This window comes from Apostichopus japonicus, chromosome 18 (genome assembly GCF_037975245.1).
Source record: "Apostichopus japonicus isolate 1M-3 chromosome 18, ASM3797524v1, whole genome shotgun sequence".
Taxonomy (NCBI): Eukaryota; Metazoa; Echinodermata; class Holothuroidea; order Aspidochirotida; family Stichopodidae; genus Apostichopus; species Apostichopus japonicus.
Genome location: NC_092578.1, coordinates 6779967 through 6799951, shown reverse-complemented (window position 1 = coordinate 6799951; position 19985 = coordinate 6779967). Strand labels below are relative to the sequence as shown.

The following is a 19985-nucleotide window of genomic DNA, read 5'->3' as shown; positions in this document are numbered from 1 at the left end:
TGAGGTACAAATCTCCTTTGAAAGAAGATGATAATTTCCTGTCTCTTCTCACGACCAACTCTATAATTAAGAACGAGCAGTGTGGTTATTCGTTTAATCAATTGATCGGTAATCGGAAGGTTTCATACCATTAGGTTTTTTTTCTGGTTTCTTCTCTGGCTCTCCTTCTGGTTCTTCTCCTGGTTCATCTTCTGGTTCACCTTGAGGACAGAAAACAGTCTTTTATTTAATACATGAATAAATCCTGCTCTTAAAACTTGAGCAAAAAAAATCAAACGACGCATGGTGAAGTTTGATGACTCAAAGTTCGGTAATCGGTGTCATGTAAATAGTAGCATTTTTGGGACAATTTTCAGTAGCGTTTGCATCATCGTTGGAGACAGTTGTTCAGTTCTTGCAGTGGTTTCTGAGAGCTTCTCAATGGGGTTTATGTCAGCATCTATATACTCTTACCCAGAATATGTAAGTGTGTACTTTATCAGTGAATAACCACATCTTTGAAGAGATATAAGCTAACATGGTTCCAGGCAACAATAGTTTATGCCAAAAATGTTAAAACTATATCGTTGTTTTATCTGGTTTATATTCCTCATCTCCTTTCCTGATAAGTCTAGTACATTTTTTGTCCAACGTCATTGGTTCCTCTGAAATCGCAATATTGGTAGGTGACATTCCGTATTAAAATGTCACTCATTTCTAAAAGCACATTTGGACCAGCATGATATATTAAATTGTTGGCATCTAGTTTGTCACCATCTTCAGTACAAAACGATCACTTCTGAGGAAGACAAACTCATTTGGGGAGGAGGGGGAGGGGTCAAGGGCAGTGGGAGGGGAAGAATTGCTCTTCCTTTCAAATCTTCGAAGATAGAAATTAAAATGAATCATAACTATATTGAGGTACCTTCAGGGGTGGTATTCTCAGTATTCTGGATATCTTCAATGACTTCAGGAGGAACATCCTCCTCACCATACTCAGCTTCTATGAGAACTAAGCTTTGAGTTGATGAGAGAGCAGCCAACTGCTCCGACGTTACAGCTAGTGCTTGAGCTTCGTCAAACGCTCCCAGAACGTCTAGCGTAAAACCGTTCTAAGATTGGATGAGAGGCGGAACAGAATATAATCTCAGAGCGACATCACAGATATAGAAACACAAGCAAGTGTAAGATGTTAGTCGAACTTGCCAAACTTCCGCTGTTTGCAAAAAACTGAATTTCAAATAATGAAATATTCAGGAAATTTAAGTTCCAATGTAATGAATATTCATGACATTAAAGGTGTATTGCTGGCTGCTGGTCCCCCAATCTCAAACATGATGCCAGAAGATAAAAGGAGTGTAGTAAGTAGTACCGATCCACGGAATAATACTAGAGGTACAAGGTGACATAACAAGACAGTGTTGTGAATGTTAGGCATTTTCTAGTTTATAGAAAACAGAGAACTGTGTTTCATAAATTGCCCAGATGTCAAACATACAAACCCCAAATGTATCAGGTGGAATTAAACTAATGGCTAGCGGAGTGATGCCCGCCGCAGAGGTGGTATTCAGGCTAGACAGTTCATTGGCTGTAAAACCGGCTGCAAAAAAAAGGAGAAGAAAAAAAGAGTCATGAGCAAACCTTTCCTGTGAAAAAAAACCTGTTGTACATTGTAATCACTTTAATGGGATGCCAACAAAAAATATTGAAAGCATTTTAAGAGGAAAAGAAAGGTATTCTAACATATTTATTTGTTATTTCTAGGGAGAATGTTAATCCTACTGTTCCTTTGTTCTGGGGTGAAGGTGTCATTGTACATACTTTTATTGGAAGCATCACAGCATGGTTTAAAGGGAAAATGACTTCAGTGAACAAGAATGTCAAACTCACACTAATGTTGAATTCTAAAATCCCCCTAGCAACAACTCAATTTACAATTTTTATGGTCAGGAAAGGCTATTGGAGTATTTACAGGGTGTTTTGAAAACCACACCTAGATGTGTGTTCTAAAAGAACTAGCCAGACATAGGGTTAGCCATACAGTAAACTGCAACACACTCTGACACAAATGCCTGTTTTTCTAAATCAAACCAAAATGTTTGCCTACGTAGCAGGCATAATAGTAAATATTAATACTGCAACAATCTCTTGAGACTCCCTCTTTATCTACTCAGCAGTAAATGCAATAACTTCATGTCCAGATCTCCTATTAGAACCTTCAAGCAAGTCTATGGTGCACCTGGTGTGCCATAAATCCTGGAATAGCCATATATGTTGAATTAAATTGCCATTTGTCAAGCTTATATTCTCCAATGAGATTGCAAGAAATCGACTGATGGAGATTTAATTAACATATATATCGATTTCTTCCAATCAAGAGCATTATTGTTTGACAGGTGACAAAGTCCTCCAATGAGAATTTAATTCGGTATATGCCGATTTCTTCCGAGCAGAACCCTCAAATTTGAATAAGCCAATGAGGAGACAAGAAATTTTAAATTGTGGGGAAATCGTCTGAGGTCTATTCCTCATACAGGAAATGATTTTGTCCGATGAGAGTGTGAGGAACTAACATATGCCATTATAGTTGGACATAATATTCCATTTCAGGACTTGTGGCATACCAGGCCACACAATACAAGTCACATTAGCAAAATTCAACAGAAAGAGAAAAGAATAATGAAATAGAAAGACACATCAGAAAAAGAAAACAAAGAAATCTTCAACAAAATGTTAAATTAAGAAGAAGCACTGAACTGTTTAAGGTAAACAACTTTGGTAGGGGGGGGGGGGGTATTCTTAAGCAGAATTCAATGGATAGATTTCTATATTGGAGTTAATAGCAGGTAACAAAATAAACATGTATACATTTTGATCTTCATCATTAGATTGTTGAAACCTTGTTAATGTTTAGATGATTAACTTATTATTATAATTTAAAAACAATGAAAATCATTTTATGTATCAAGAGAATTCATACACAGACAAAACAACAACAACACAAAGTTCAAACAATTAAGGCAAAAAATCAAGAAAGCAAACAAATTGCATGTTTTATAGTTTGTATAAATACAACTCACCATGTTAAAAACAAACATGAACAAAACTAGAAAAGTTTGAACAGCAATGGCCGTAAAGTAAATTTTGCAACGAATTTTGCCAAGATTTCAACTTTTTTGTTTGTTTGGTTACCTATGACTACTCCAACTTCAGTGAATATTTCTGGTTGCCATGAACTGATTGGTCCATAGGTAATGACTGCATGACCTTTAAATGCATTCAGTTGATCGGTGTTACAAACCTCCAGAGTACCAATAGAGGTTGCAGACACTCTACATATAAGACACAAAAAACACCAATTATTGATATCATGCTCACAACATTTATTGTTAATTAATTATTCCATTAATCCATCTTGCACTACTTTTTCCATTCAATATCAAAATGTAAATCAAGTTAGAGTAAATATTTCCTTATTTATGTTTGTCTTGGGTTGTCATTTGGGTTGTCAATTTTTTGTTAGTTTTCCTTTTAGAAATAGTGACAAAACAAGAGAACTTTCCAAATGTTTTATTAAAAAACAGAGATTTAATGATTTAGCTTTGACAAGGGTACACTTCCGCAAGAGACAATGGAACACAAGGGACATGAATTGAAAGAGAACTGCACCCTCCCTTACCCCCCCTCTCCCCACCTTAAAAAAAGGGGGAAGGAAGTGAATCATTCCTTAAAGAATTACTATTAGCAGTAGAGGAAATGCTTAAGTCCTTAATGATACTGTTACAGTGGTTATCTGTTCTCTTGATATTAACGGACCACCATGAGGAAACTATTGTACCTGTTGATGTGTTTAGCAGGAATGAATTGGCCTGCCACAGTCAATGTTTTATTACTCATCCAATTCAATTGCTCTGGGCAGCAGACCAGGTGTTGGTATTAATGTGTCTCGCCACCATTATTAGCTATTAATACTACCATACTGATAAATACTTGTAATGCCTTAGCTTACAACTAGGGCAATTGAAATTATCAATTACTTCCTCACTTTATATTGATTGCCAGAATATAAAGGTCTCCACAACTCAGTATTTGCTCTCCTTTGCCCTCAGTAAAATGTCACTAAGGCCCACATTTTGAAAGAAAAAATATATATATGTTTATTAATATAGAAATATTAAAGTTAATTACCCGTATGCAGAACTGTTCAGCTGAGTGATTTCGTCTGCAGTTAAGCCACAAATAAATTTGTCTAAGCCAGCAATATCTACTGAATTTAATTCATCTAAACTCTTTTCAGACACTTGAAGGTATTGTATTACAGCAGCTGACATCTAAACATCGAGAAAAATAAGGCAAAAATTGAAAGAAAAGAAGAGATCTTGCAAACAGTTGTTATCAGCCATGATGTGTTCATATAATTAAGCTGCACCAAGTTTTTCAAAGAATAAAAACAAAGTTGGCACTTTATTCTTAAGAGATACTGTGATACAGAACAATGTAAATGAATTATTGAACAGAACCTAGAAATTTGTAAGAGCTGTATCTGGTTACAGTGCTCTTAGTAAATAGCTTCTGTTCTGGTAGTTCTGCTACAAAAGAGATGTAAAGCATATAGGGTACAAAGTTCTTCTGACTATTAACAATGGCAAATTGTGTCAGATTTATAGTGTGTGTACTGATCTACCTTGGGGCATAGATGGATCTAGCTCATTTGGCCAGCTGCCAAGGGTATGCTTCCATGGTTACAAGTTGAAGCAGTTACTATTAATTCCTACACTGGAAACTCAAGTTACACACTTCTCTGCAAAGCAGTGATTTAATCAGTCCTGGTGTAGGCCCCTGTAAGATTAAACTCAGCTATTCCACATGGATTCAATTTCAGCACTGGTCCCAAGTCAACCAAACTGGCCAAACAGTAACAATCTTCATGTGGCATGCCAGTAGCCCTCTGATAACAGTGAGCAAAATCAGCTTTATAGACCACTGAATATTCATTATTATTAATTTTTATCCCAAGAAATGGTAGCAGTGAATCAGTCATTACATGTTATGCGTAGAGCAGAAAATATGTGTACTTTTCCGGTACTGCACTAAAATATTACGATAATTTTGTGTGTGTGCAAGAACGCCTCAGTTGTTTTCTTACTCATCACTGCTAGGTCTGTGCTCTATTAAGTTTTATCATTACTTTGTCTTCTCCTTTTGTTGCTTATGCTGCCTAACCCCCCCCCCCTTACCCCCTGACTCACCCATTTTTTCAACAAGAATCTTATAACACTTCATTTCCATATTTAATAAATTATATGTATATCAAGTATTTTATTGTGGCAAAAATACAAAAAGATATAAATGAACTGAGATGAAAAAAAAAATGAAAGATGGAATGTCAGTGAGACAAAATCCCCTTTAAAAATGACTGTAAAATGCTGATGTAAGTAAAACTGTCAGATTTGAGCCACTTTATGGAAATTTTTGTGTATTACTGGATGATAATGAAGACCTTTTAAAGCAAAATTAATATCGTTAGCCACATCGTCTCATTCGGTCAATGTGGCACACAAGATTGGTCAATATTATCAACTATGTTGCAAGGATTGGTTTAACTTGTCAGAAGGAAATGTTAAACAATACCCTTACATTTCAGTCTATTTCGGTAATATTTTCATCTGATACAGTTTATATTGCCCTATTTCTTACTTGTTCTGAGCTCCAGTTTCCATACTGAGATAAAGAGTAGACAGTGTCTATATCGGTTAGGTTCAGTTCCCCCAGCTCGACGACGGTGAACCTAGTAGCAATGTTACCCAGCTGAGAGAGTTCATCTGGAGTCATCTGAGAGGGTTCACCCCACACCTGATATAGAAAAGAAAAGAGAAAAAGAGAAAAAAGATACAAAAAAAAAACACACTCCTCCCTCCTCCCCCCCCCCACCCCCAGAAAGAAAGAAAATAAGAAGGTGAATTTTCTGTAACAGCTGATTAATTTAGTGACTGTACACACATGGTCTCTAATGTAGTTGAGTCTGTGTTTCAGAATCTTTTTAAGAATAGTCAACCCTGATAGAACCTGGTCATGTAAAACCAAACGACTGAATGACTGATCCGCTCTCAACCCAAGTCACCTTGCATCAAGACTGTGACTGTGTGATCATCGTCAGGTGTGTATCACGATTCCCCTGAAAGAGAAATATGCTACACCTGATGTTAGCCAATGGGACCAGAAGCTCCCACAGTGATATTTGTTTTTCATCAACACTAATTATCCCTGAACACATTGAAAATGTAATTTCATGACCGTCCAACTTGTCAACTTCCATTCAAATCATGGTGAAAATTTTCGAATTTTCTGAAATACTGAATGTGAATAACTGTACATAATAAAGAAGTTGATTATTCCTATCACGACGAGTTTTGTGGAAGTGATATATTGAAAATGCTTTGCAAGTCATAGTAATTTATAAGAATACTACAATACAATATACAATGAGGTTATATCATTCTGGTCACTGAATGAGATATAAAATGTAAATTAGTTCATTGAATAAATATTCATAACATGACTAAAACCTCCTTGGCTTTATCCAGGAGAGCGTCTAATTGGTCCTCTGAAAAACCGCTGACACCTCCCAGTACATAACCGCAGCTTTCAAAAGTCTCCCCCTCTATCGCTGACAATTCTTCTGCTGTCCAGGCAATGTTTCCATCTTCTAGTAAATCTATCTCGTCACAGGTTGGAACATAAGTAGTAGCTAAAAAAGAGAAAGATGATGAACCATTGCTAAAGAGGAAATGATTACCTGCAAGGAAAGTTTTCAGTACAGAGTACGCAAATATACAAAGCAACAGAAATGATACAACGATCACAATAATTTTTTTGTTTTCCGACTTTCCCTAATTTTACTAATCAAATCTCGAATGGAATTACTAAACAGCTTGCATTTTACCCCCCCCCCCCCATACCTCAAAAATGCAGTTTTCTATTAGCTAGGGTTAGGGCTTAAAGGGGGGCCCCTTTAAAAGAAAAAGAAATGACGCTGGAATAAATAAATTTGAACCATTAAGAAACAAATTCTAAATATTGACCTCTTTTTCTTCTTCTGCTAGTATCTGCAGTTGCTACCATTGTTTCTTTTACTTTGACCGCTACTCTTACAAAGCCTGTCTTTCTCTCTTCCAGGTCCTGGCCTGACAAGTCTCTCTCACACAGTGGCAGCTTCTCCCCATACTCAGCATACATGTCCATGATACCTTCAGCTACAGCTGAAAGCTGATCCTAACAAAGTAGCAGAAAAGCAGGGTTAAAGGCATGCAGTAGCATGAGCAGAGATATGCTTATGGCAAGGAGGTGAAGGGGGAAAGTGGTGGGGGGTGGGGAGGGAGGGAAATGGAGGAAGCGAAGCAGGAAGTTGTAGAGTTAGAGGTAGGAGAAGAGGTGGTGGAAAAGGAAAGAAGTGTCAATGGAAGGGGGACATGGTGGAAGGAATAGTGGGGTACAGGAACGTGGATCTCTGCAGGAGATTGGTCCATCGATGAAAATTACAGTTGAATTTTTTCTCACAGGAATAAATTTTTTAAATTTCTTCCTACAAATTTGCTACAAATGTAGTGTTTTTGAAACTATCACTATATATGAATAGATGTAGGATGGGTTCTCAAGGGCAGGGTGTTTGGATAGTAGGAAGGGGAGGGGGGGTATTTCCTTCATGCCTAATCATATTTAACAATTTTTACTACCATGTGCAACAATTGTCATAAATTTTTGTATATCTAACCTCATCGAACACATCTATTTGATGTGGAGAGAGATACAGTAAGAATGGAGCCACTGATTCTATGATAGCAGATGTCCAAGTCTCTGGAGATCTATTGGAAAGGTAAACATACACATGCAAGATTATATAAATAATAGACATACATACAAATTATAAATATACATAAAAATAATAAAAATACATGCAAGATTATAAAAATAATAAAACTACAAACAAATAATAAAAATACATGCAAGATTATAAAAATAATAAAACTACAAACAAATTATAAAAATACATGCAAAATTATACATAAAAGATGTTTTAGTTGATAAAATGAGGTCACAAAGGTCACACCTTACTCCACAATAAAATGTTGGAATAGCTTAAATATTTGATTCACCTTGGGTTTCTCTATTGAGAGGTGAGTGAGACATTCAATTGCTGACAAACCTCACCCTCCCCTCCCCCCTCCCCTCCTCAACAAACAAGAAAATGCCAAAATGCCACTTGGTCTACAAATTTCAAAATTTGAAACCAGTGTGGTAATTTGGGAAGATTTTGAAGCAATGCAACTGAATTATTATAATTCCATGGTCTTCCAACACACAATTACACAATTTAGTAACTTTTAGAGGAGGTACATACTACAACCATCCCAAAATTCTGTTAAATTGACATAGGATGACCCAAATACCATTCCAACGGATCAAAGCCATACATATGTTTTCGTATCTTATGTAATCATCACTTTAGTCCTATACAACTGTATTTCATATAGCAATGACCAAATTTCTCCAGGTCCATATCTTTAGGTATTTCAATCCATACATACATACATACCCTAATTGTTCGATCACTTTCAATCCTACAGCCACCATTTGAAATCTGTCATAGCAACACTTGGCTGCAATGTGTAATGTGCTTGTCCTCAAGTCAGCCACGTCAACCCTTTCTATATCGTCTGGCTCAAGTTCGCATCCCAGATAGCCAAGGGCTTCCATGTCCTCGCCAGAGATAATGCTATCCGCTGCAGTCTTTTCCTGGAACAGAAATGTTATAAACAAAATAAACTGCACACACATTAATCGTGTACAGAGAATTATGCGACTTATTTCGTGTAAATGTTTAAACATGTTTTTTAAATGTTGCTACATGGTCTAATGTATCTTAGAGACTGTAGCAATATACCTTACCAAAACAACTCTCATGTGTGAAAGAACCCAAATAAATCTTCCCGTCAAAATTGTGCCCATAATGAGGAACCCCTGCACATACTCCCTATCCAAAAATGGTGATATGACTAGCATACAGTAAATGCCATTTAAGATGGATTTTAGGAGTAAAGAATTTTACACATGGAAAGAAGTGTATCAGGAAAAAATCAATTGATCAAGACCTTTACAAGCTTTGAAGAGAATATACAAAAATATAATCTTTTGATAATTTTAAGCAAATGTATCAATGAGACTTGTTCGGGTCAACTCTAAATGTATTGTTCAAGTTGTGCCATCTCTTTGCTCTGTCCAAAGAAAGTTACTTGTGTATTACGCAAGCAGAAGCTAGCGTTATTTTATTGAGAGCATTTGCTACTGTTTAATCATTATCCATGCGGAAGCAATATTATTATGTGTGTGAAAGATTTCTAAACCTATAAAGAACAAGTTATTTCATATATATTTCGCGTAGCAAACACCTTATTTGTGCATTAAACTTTCTCCACTTCAAAGCAATTTTGTTGGAAAAGTTCGTAAGGGCACTCATCACCTCACTGTATTATATGTTTACTGCGATTTAATGGTAGACTCTCATTCTCTGAAGTGACAGCGATTATAAACCTTGTCATAAATACAAATTAGTTTTATAGTCACGCAATCAAGTTATTTCTCTTGTAGCGAGCTAACGGGTATTGTTAATGAGTGAACTGCCGCTACAAAGACCTGTCACAGGAACGGCTTTCATTTTCGCCTCTGGATTTTGTAAGCATTCAAGGAGTGCATTAATTACAAACGTTATTATCCAGGATCACACATTTTTTTATTACCTTTGTTTGTGCACTTGAAGCTGTTAATATTTTGCTGCATTACAATTTAGTCGGGCTTATATTAAGCGATAAACTTTTTTCCAGGAACACTATAATTAAATTTTGAGTGTGATCTGGTGACATAAGTACCAGAGTCAAGAAGGATGCCCCAAAACTTAATTTCATGTGGACATCACAATTACTATAACCATTTCAGAAGACCTGACTGAAACCGTGGCGATGTAAAAGTTTTAGGTAAGACAACTTTACTTTTTACCATCCAACAGAGTGTGTCTTTAAACAAAGAAATACAAACCCTAGTTTTACTTAATTATCTTACCAAACATATCAATGCCTTCTGAGCGATTTCTTGCCTTTTGCTTCTCCTCATTTCCTCTAATTCCTTCTGATGACCAACATTTGCAAAACTGACTTCACAAACATCGTGAGAAAGGTGAGACAACTCCTCTGGTCTAAAAGATAAGAGAAAGCATGCATCCATCAGATCATATTGTTTACTCATTAATTAAGCAGCCCATAATACCCTTTATACCAATAGCAGCCCTCACAAGGTCGTCAAATATGCTAGAATTCCAAAATTGGTAAACCTATGAATAAATATTTACAATTCTGTTGACAGCTGCCTTAATGATATGAGACATCACATTGCATAATTTGATCCTTTCTCATTATCTGGGAATAATTTAATGGATATAGAGCTCCAAAATCAAATTGCACTTTTAAGAAACTTGGATAGCCAATATTTTAAGATTTTTACTGTTTTTTTAAAATAAAGAAAGGTTTCAATCAGAGTTCAAAACTTACGTGAATTCTTTCATGGTCTGTCCTGTCAGTGAGTTGACTTCAGCCAAGGTGAAGTTTCTCATGAAATCGTGACCATGACCAAAAAAATTCCTGACCCTGTTAGAGATGCACCGTGCCTATGTTTGGATTCAAATAAACAAGATTCTTCAACATATCCCCAATTTGGATTTTTCTTATTTCAAGTTTATAGAATATATACCAATATATAAAATGTTTAGAAAAAGAAAAAAAAAGGGGGGGGGGGAATCTGATGTACACTTACTGGTAAAACCAGTATACAAAAGAAAACCAGTATACAAAGTGAAAAACTCACAATAAACATGATATTTCAGATAATATGAAAGAGTAGGGAGTATTACACAGGGAGGGGGGGGTGGGGTGGGGTGAGGTGGGGGTGGGAGTGGTGGGAATGCACCTCCCTTACATCATGGTAATAATTTTACAAACAGGGTTTAGAATAAGACAAAGAAGGTGCTTGCCCTTAGTCTCTGCAATTGTAACATCCTATTGAAATAAATTTTCCGCACATCCACCATTTTGTTGTGTTGAACTTGTAAGAATTTGAGATTATAATAATTTGACTATTACAGGACATACAAGGCATCACAAAAACCATATTCTGCTCCTTCAGTATCCACCAACCAGCAATGAAGAATTTTAACAATTTTCAAACTTTGAAGAAATGGTCACAAAGGAAAACATAACCTGTTCCTTTTTCATTCGTGACACACACAACTTCCTGTACTGCACCAGGATGCACGTCAAATGGTTGTAGCTATGAAAGATCTGTTAGTGTCTATGACTGTGTCCAATATTAATGTGTTACCATTACATGGCACTAGCAGGCAACTAGTGTATTGTTCTATATAAAATACTTCTTTGTTCGAACAAAGTTATCATTGCCACTTACTCGGTCTATAAGCTCAAATATAACAAATTTATGCTACAGCCAGCATTTGATGGATCGATAAGTAATAAATTTTACCTGGCGTAAGGTCCAACCATCCTGTTGCATCATTACATCGACCAATCGGAATATATCGTGGGTTTCAAGAAGTTCAATATCTTCACATGTCATCCCGACCATAACCGTACCCAGCATGCTGCAAAATAAGACAGTTCAAACTCAGGAATGTTGAATGGAAATTGTATCTTTAATTATCTGTCAGCCATCTCCGCCCCCCCCCCCAAAGATGTTCTTTCTTTAGAAAACAGGTCATGCCTACCCCCTAGAAGAGCACTGCCCCGCCCCCCTTCCCCCCCCCCCCCAAAAAAAAACTGGGTCAGTTTTGTCAAGAGGTAACACTTTCCATTAATCAAGTTGTTCTTTCCCTTACTACAAATCACTTACATTTAAACCACTTGAGTACCTTTTAATGTTATCTAAATTCAAGGCTTCATGAAAAATGACACATTTCCGCGAGAATATAATCTACCCAGCAGATAATTATGAAAGCTGTTTTGAAATGTTCCTCACCTTATGGTATCTGAAGTGAGACCAGCACTGGAACTATTTCCTGTCATCAATAGCTCTTTCTTGACTTTCCTGTAGAGTTTAGTGCTCTTTGCAAAGGAGACAAAAAAATATGAAGGATTTTGTTATTTCAAAAAACAGAAAATCTGACCAAGTTTGTTGGACCAGTATAATCATAACTTTTTAACTTAGGAAGTAACAATTGTTTCCTCTCTTTTGTAGGGGAGTAGTACATTGCTTTTATCTCTCTTTTGCTTGTCTAATTGAGTGCCTGTCTGTTGATCCTGGCAGGATCATTTTCAAACGTTTTGTTTGGTTTCCCAATTGTTCCGCTGTGGAATGGAGCACTGGACAGGTCACTGGGTGGTCTTTTCTCTGAGAAATTATTATTTTTACCCATTTTATTGACCTGCTACATATTTAACCATAAATTTTGGTTCATTCATATGCATATTTCTATGATAATAATGCAACTGATGAACAAAGATGTTTTGCTGCCCAGTACATTTTTGTTAAATACTTGTGGGAGGGGGTGGGGCTGGGGGTGGGGCTGGGGGTGGGAGAGGGAATATTTCGGCTGTGTCAGTACGTTATATTATGTTGGAAAGGTATGATCAAGAAATCAAGTGAATTTATCAGATTTTAACAGTAACTTTAATTGTGGAGGCGATTTAATTTCATCATCGAAAAACCATACATGTGTGATATCACAAATTATTATACAGTGAAAAAATCCAATTAATCTTCTACCTAAAATTTAATAATAGTAATAGGTAAAAGTGTAAGTTATTTAATTTGTCAAGACTGTTGGAAATCATATATCAGGTGATTTAAAGAAATGTACCTACCTGCCAAATATGATGTTATCAATTTAAAAGAAATATGGAGGGACATTAATGGTAAACATAGTGTCCAAAGACCATAGTGTCCTAACTCAGGATTTTAAGCATGTATAAGGGAGATACCAAGCAAAGTAGACCCATGCAGTAGCCGATGAAGCAAGGTGGGATACATCTCAAACACCAATCATATTAACATGCTACAACAATTTTTGGAAGAGAATAGCTATTATAAAGGTTAAGGAAAGGACCAATATGCCTACATTTTGTCATCTATATTCATTTTTATAACAAATTTTGTTGCATAGAAGAAAATCCTTAATAAAAAAAATTAATCGCTTATTTAATGATATCAACTACTACTTTTACCATCTCTGACCATTGGATACCACTATAAACTCCCTTTCCTTATTTTAATATTTCCAACCACATGGTTTAACTTTACAGTACCATGATCTACCAAACGTAACCAAACTGAATGCTAGGGCTGAGTTTTCGTTTAAAGACCTAAACGTTTAAACGGCTGATTTTTCGTTCGTATAAACGTTTAAACGTTTGCGAATATCACGAGAAAACGCCGAGCATAAAGGCGTGGGGTCCAGGGGACCGCCCTAGGGCCCTGGTGGGGCGAAGACCCCGGAAAAGGAAAAGGAATTTTTTGCGTGTCTGGCGATAAAAAAAATTCGCAGTTGAGGATGCAAAATACTGACAACTTTTTTAATTTAAATTGTCACGAAGCTGATGAAAAATTTTAAATGACAAGTTAGAGTAGCTGTATTATGTTATAAAATGAAAAGAGATTTAATCTGTTTTACAATCTTTAAAAAGTTTAACTTACAGAACCTCCGATATTATGAAACAAAAAACGTTCGGCAAAGCCCCGTTTCTAGAATGCCTAACAATGAATAGCGCGCACTAAACGTACATCAGTTTACAACTGCAGTACGGTTTAACCTAACTTAAATACTACGGTAGGATACTGTATATGTGCTCAGAATTTTCCCAGGTACCTCGCCAAACAACTGCGCGCTCATCCCGTCTAACACCTGTTTGTTAACATCTTTGGCACGTTTCCAAGAAACGTTTCATGGAGTATTCCCCATGATACACGAGGCACAGTTCATACACGCAGCACACGATATCAAGCTATGGTCATCTTTATGAAGTAAACCTTGTAATAAAATATGTTTTAGGCCACACGGCATGATTAACTAATGCTTAACATTATTTCCATGTTCTTGTACAAAACGTCAAGTTCGCAAAATACAATTGGTTGTGTTTTTGTAGTTACGTGAGATCCGTAATAGACGAGGTGGTTAGGCTATTTGCTTTACACTTAACTATGGTAGGACATTATTTTTACCGTATTTTTGGAAATTCTAGAAAATATTTTTCTTTTCCCCCCGCTTAACACCAGATGTGGTCTCACGGTTTATTCATAAATGGGTGTACTAGAGCCTTGTATACATGACATTAGTTGCATTTAGCACGATTTGCCAGTTTCGCGTGAATTTTTCGAAAGTGTTTTGCTGGATCTTTCGTAAAATTTGAAAGGTGTACCAACTTACTTTTCATACACAATTGGTAATTTCTCTACTGATTTTCAAAGTTTTTTTTACGATCTCCAATCGATACATTTCCTTTAATCATGTATTTGAACAACTATTACCAAGTCGAGTATTCGACCCGGTATTGTCTGGTCGGAGAGTTCAACGTGATGGACAGGGATTGTAATCATTTCGATCGAACATGCATTGACTGGATTATCTGCGCCGCCGCTGTCGGCTCAATATAAAGTACACTTGTGCCGCGAATCAGGAAGTTTTCACAAAAGGATAACAGCGTTCAAGTTTAAGCCATTCATATCGCCGGATACATCGGGGGGGCGGACAAAAGTAGGATTACGTTCGCGGTTTACGATTCGACTGATCGTAAGTTGTGTTGTTATTTCGCGTAGTAGACAAAATAAACACGGGAATTGATACACGATTTTTGCCAATAATTTAATTTTCAGTTGATATCATAGTTTCGTTTAAACGTTCATAAGGTTTTAATAAACGTTTAAACGATGTTTCGTTCGTTTACACGTTTAAACGGCACAGCACTACTGAATGCACAAGGTGGCTTTTAAATTCCTTAAATATATGCATAGTATGTCTGTGTACTGCAAAATGCAAATAGGACTGCTAGCACAGCTGAATGGCAATGCATACTTTACCCTTGCCAATACCTAGCCAAACTATAATACTTAGCCAAACTATACTAGTTGCATACATTGCCAATATAGTGCGGGCAAAGATATGGGTCAATGGGAGAGGTGGGGCACAGCTGGAGAGGTGACGGGGAAGGGGGGGGTTTAAGGAGTGACTTAAAAAGAGGGTACAGATGTAGATTGTAGCCCTGGACTCGTACTACGGATAGCCCGGACTCGATCTGGCTTGTTTCAGATTGTCCTGTGTTGGACTGGACTTGGATCTGCTACTAGTCTTGTTCAAGACCCTGGCATTCTGCTGTTATACTTTGCCTGTTACAATTAATATGATTGTGCCCTCACATCCTCTTTCAAACATCTGTTTGTTTAAGGTTAATTCCCCGACAAGTAGCTTTGTGGAAGAGCGCCCGTAGTTAGTGTTATAATTTGACGATATATAGAACGAACGTCTTGACCAAGACTTACTGCTGTACTCGACAGCAGCGATGGAACAAGGGAATTGGACTAATGTGTTAGGTTTCATATTAATCCTCATCTTTCCCCAGTTTATTCCCTACCCTCTTCCCTTAATCCTCTCTTTGTCCCACTACAGTTTATCTCCTACCTCTCCTCTTCCCCTGTTCGTTTCTCTTTCTTCCCTCCATCCCTTGTCTACTAATCCCCTTACATCTCTTTGTGTTCACCATGCTCATTAACCTGTCTGTATTCTGTGTGTGTTTTTGTCCCTTCTGTTACTGTTACTTGTCATTCAGCCTCTGAAGAAGATCCTGCTAAAATCGCAACGTCAGGCAAACTCACTTTTATACATTCATATTAATCTCTTAATTGTGTCACAAATAGCACCCTTATGATCATCCAAAATGTTACAGTTATCAGCAGTTTGAGTTATGACTGGTAGCCTATACTAGCTGCTGCACATCACACTCGTGCAGTCCACTCACGCACACACACTGCATTGTTATCCCTACAATGACGTGATTTGGAGTAATTTACTTGAGCGAAAATCTTAAAAAACTCCTGATTTGCTAATGTCTCGTACGGTGGCAAATCTCAACCTATTAAAATCACTGCAATGTTTTCTTGAAAGATAAGTTCTCTATTTCTCCTAATCTGTTTGAGGAAAAGGATAGCAGCTATTAAACGGGAGGTTAAAAATAATTACTGTTGCAAACCCACTCTCTAAAGGAATTATGTAGTACTTGCTCTGTGATAATTGTGTAAATAGATTTGGTATACCTTTAATCAGGTGCGTAGCCAAGGGGGTGTTTTGGGTGTTCAAACACCCCCCAAGGCCCAAGTGCCCCAAAAAAATATATGCAGAAAACACCAGTGACTTGGAGATACGCTAGTGATAATTATCGCACCCTCCTCCGGGCCTCACTCGAGTCTCTTCCAATCCTCCTTACAACGATGCACTTTGTACTGTATATATATATATATATATAGGTCAAACCGTTCAGGTTGAGTGCCCTCTACAACAGAATGCAACTGAAGACGTATCTTTGTAATACCACGGGCCAAGAACGTCTAAATGGGCTAGCGTTGTTGAATATCCACAGAGATGTTCCTGTCAGCGCAGATGTCATTCTAACTGACTTGGTGGAGAAGCCGAGAAGATTGGACTTTCATCTGTAACAATTTCTCTATCGTCACGACTCACGTTACAGTATATGCCCAACTTATACAAACTCTAAATTATCGCACTAATGGGATTTTAGCTTTACTTTTAGTGAGACTCTAAGAGAACCGTGATACCAAATATGCCAAAATCAATGATGTGAGAGTACCGTTAACTCTTTGGGTTCCCAGTTTGCTTGTCAACAGACTTCTACAGTCCAAACGAAGGGGAATTCTATAGGTCTGCAATTCCCTTGATCTTTTTATCTCTGATTCCCCAAATTATCCTTCTTACAGTTCAAACTTTTGAGTTGAAGTTGAACCTAGTTGCTTGTAAATTATTTATATTGAGAAAGGTATCTCTTTAGGTTCGCATTTTCCTTGCATCAATAATTGAGTCTATATAGGATTACATTTTTCTGATGTGAATAGAATTATTCCACAAAATAAATATCAATATTCTTTTGCATGATATGAGCTCAAACATTGCACAATTTTGCATCTAGAGGCCTTAAAATTCCATTTTTTCGCCAAAGGGGAGGGCGATACCCCCTCCCCTTAGACCCCTCCCCCATGTCAGTCTCCAGCAAAACACCCCCATGAACAAATCCTGGCTACGTGCCTGCCTTTAATCATGTATGTATGTATGCGTGTATGTATGTATGTATTTTAAATCCTTATACAGGCAGGAACTCAGGAAGAAGCCGCATTGGCTTATCAAAGCAGCAAGCTGACCGAAGTCAGTCTCTTACGTTCATATTTAACGTTCATGATTATGAATTGTCAACAACTCTGTAACTGGACGACATACATTAATCTTGGAGTGACTCGAACCGGGGACCTTATGATTGGAAGGCACCGGCGTTAACCACTGAGGTAACACCCCTGAACTTCATGACTATACTTACTTGACCTTTATTCCACTGAATTGTTCCCAAGCTGAGGACTGGTTCGGTACTGTTAACCTCTGTGATGACATCTGTACCAATGTCCTCTAACTTCATTTCGTTCAGATCTTTCAGGGGTACCTCCTGGACCATACTTCCGAGATCCCTCAATGAACCTGCGATTCCACCGCTTGCCCTCTTCATCTGGTACAAGATGACAAAGAAGGGAAAAACCAAATAAACTTTGTGGGTTCTACCAATTTATCGACCAGAAGTTTGGTCAGCTCGGATGACCAAGTTAAGAAAGAATACCGGTTTGAAGGCAGAAGGAGAGGGACCTCAGGAGAAATGTTGGACTTTTTTAAAATTTTATCTGGCCATGAGAAACTAATACCTAGAAGACTAAGAGCAAAATGATAAAGCAATAAAATAAAGTAGATATTGAAGATGCCTTATTCTAGTCACCAATTACTACCAATTTCACAAAGAGAAATTGATTTATGAACAGTTAAGAAAATATATAAATACGTAGAAAAATTGATGTATGTATGTATGTATTTTAGATCCTCCTGCAAGCAGGAACTCGCGAAGAAGCCATCATTGGCTTATCAAAGCCGCAAGCTCACGGAAGTCAGTCTCTTAGATTCATATTTAACTTCCATGATTATGAATTGTCAATCGTCAACAACTCTGTAACTGGATGACATACATTTATCTTGGAGTGACTCGAACTTGGGACCATTTGATTGATATATATATTAATCGTTTTAATACCAATTAAGCCTTGAGATAAATTTAATGCTCTTAAAGTCTAAAAGAAGAAAAAAGTTGATTGGCACAGATGGGATTCGAACCCATACACCCAAGGATGAGCCTCCTGAACTAAGACCATCAGTCTTATCAGTCTTTACCACTTGGCCACTGCATCAATCACACACATTTCTTACTTAAATATTACTTATAACACAATTGTAAGTGTTGCAACATTATGGATACACTAAACATTGCATTTAATTTATTTATAGACAGTGATTGACAGTTATCTTTGACTCTTCCACCCAATAGTAATTGCCCCTACTTGGTTTTACTTTTGCCAAGTGGGCTGTTCTTGTTACCTTTGACCATACAAGGGTAAGAACAAACACTTGCTAGTCCAGACTGCTGCCATGGATACTCTCAGACAAGGCAAGGCATTACATCTCTTCAATTTTTTTTTTGTGTCGTTTATTTCCTTCTTCATATGTTATGAGCATAAAGCACACAGTGTGTACATAATGTACATATATAGATAACTACTGTATAGATAACTACTGTATAACTACCATTACAATAGGGGTAATGCTTTTGTAGACAGGGTGTAAATGCTGCTGCTGTTGCAGCTTAAAGAAATGGCCAACACAAATTATTTTCGACTCTTTTTTAATTTAAGGTGATGTCATATATTTCAAGTAATTTCTGAATATGACATACATTTGGCTAAATTTATACCCTTTTGTTTTTTTAGTTTTCAGGTTATTTTTTTTTTACAGATTTTTTTTTAACTGAGAAACAATAACAATATAAAAAAATAAAAGCTAATGAGAAAAATTGAAAAGAAAATTCCGTTTGAAGGCAGGAGGGGAGGAATTTCAAGAGAAATTCAGCTTCATGATGTATCTGGCCATAACAAACTAATACCTAGTTTAACTGACAGATGATAAACGAAAAAACAGGGGCGCAACAGGCACGCTGGTTCCTTGCTTAGTGGAATATTCAAGTGTTGTATGTCATACACCAATGTCATAATATTTAAGCCTACATGCTATTACCCAACAACTAGTATTCCATGTTTGGATATAATCTGATTTAAGGTTGTGGAATTATTGAAATTTTTGGTTCCTCCCAAAGATATTGGGCCCGATAAAATTTTGCGTGTAAATGGTCTCAAACAGCTCAGAGCTATATTTTCCGCCCAAAAATTAACCCCAGGGAAATGTGGGCCCAAATGGTCCCAAAAATATTGTGCCCCACAAATTCTCTACTTTAACCACATTAGTGGGTTGAGGTAATAAAATCTGGGCCCACCTGTGCAAGAAATGGGCCCAGATGGCCCCAAAATATTTAGGCCTACATGTACCAGCTTTTAACCAACAACTGTATACCTCATAACCTCATTAATATTCATAAGTTCCGCCCAAAACGATAGGGCACACTATAATACATCTACATAGCAAGTATGACAAATATCCATCACTACTCCGTTGGTAAGTTATCGCGGACCCAAGCAAGTGTCACAAATGCACACACATGCATACACACGCCAATCTGACTGCATAATTTCCTTTGCATCCAGCAAGGAACCAAAATTGGAATATTGAAGAATAAGCCTCATTCTAGCCA

General features: G+C 37.1%; 1 protein-coding gene across 2 annotated transcripts in view; it reads right to left on the bottom strand.

Moving 5' to 3' along the window:
- LOC139958805 (otoancorin-like) overlaps nucleotides 1-19985 on the bottom strand; it is a 47655-nt gene that overhangs the window by 1975 nt on the left and 25695 nt on the right. The window contains exons 13-27 of one of the 2 annotated variants that reach the window (XM_071956154.1): nucleotides 17628-17810; nucleotides 12055-12140; nucleotides 11563-11680; nucleotides 10578-10693; nucleotides 10093-10225; nucleotides 8573-8772; nucleotides 7751-7841; nucleotides 7062-7251; nucleotides 6546-6727; nucleotides 5677-5832; nucleotides 4168-4310; nucleotides 3172-3311; nucleotides 1482-1579; nucleotides 905-1091; nucleotides 129-200 (exon numbers count right to left, since the gene is read on the bottom strand). In XM_071956154.1, coding sequence (XP_071812255.1) covers nucleotides 129-200; nucleotides 905-1091; nucleotides 1482-1579; nucleotides 3172-3311; nucleotides 4168-4310; nucleotides 5677-5832; nucleotides 6546-6727; nucleotides 7062-7251; nucleotides 7751-7841; nucleotides 8573-8772; nucleotides 10093-10225; nucleotides 10578-10693; nucleotides 11563-11680; nucleotides 12055-12140; nucleotides 17628-17810 — 2095 coding nt within the window. Of the gene's footprint in view, nucleotides 1-128; nucleotides 201-904; nucleotides 1092-1481; nucleotides 1580-3171; nucleotides 3312-4167; nucleotides 4311-5676; nucleotides 5833-6545; nucleotides 6728-7061; nucleotides 7252-7750; nucleotides 7842-8572; nucleotides 8773-10092; nucleotides 10226-10577; nucleotides 10694-11562; nucleotides 11681-12054; nucleotides 12141-17627; nucleotides 17811-19985 lie in introns of those variants that run through there. The other variant, XR_011789883.1, reaches the window with a different exon arrangement.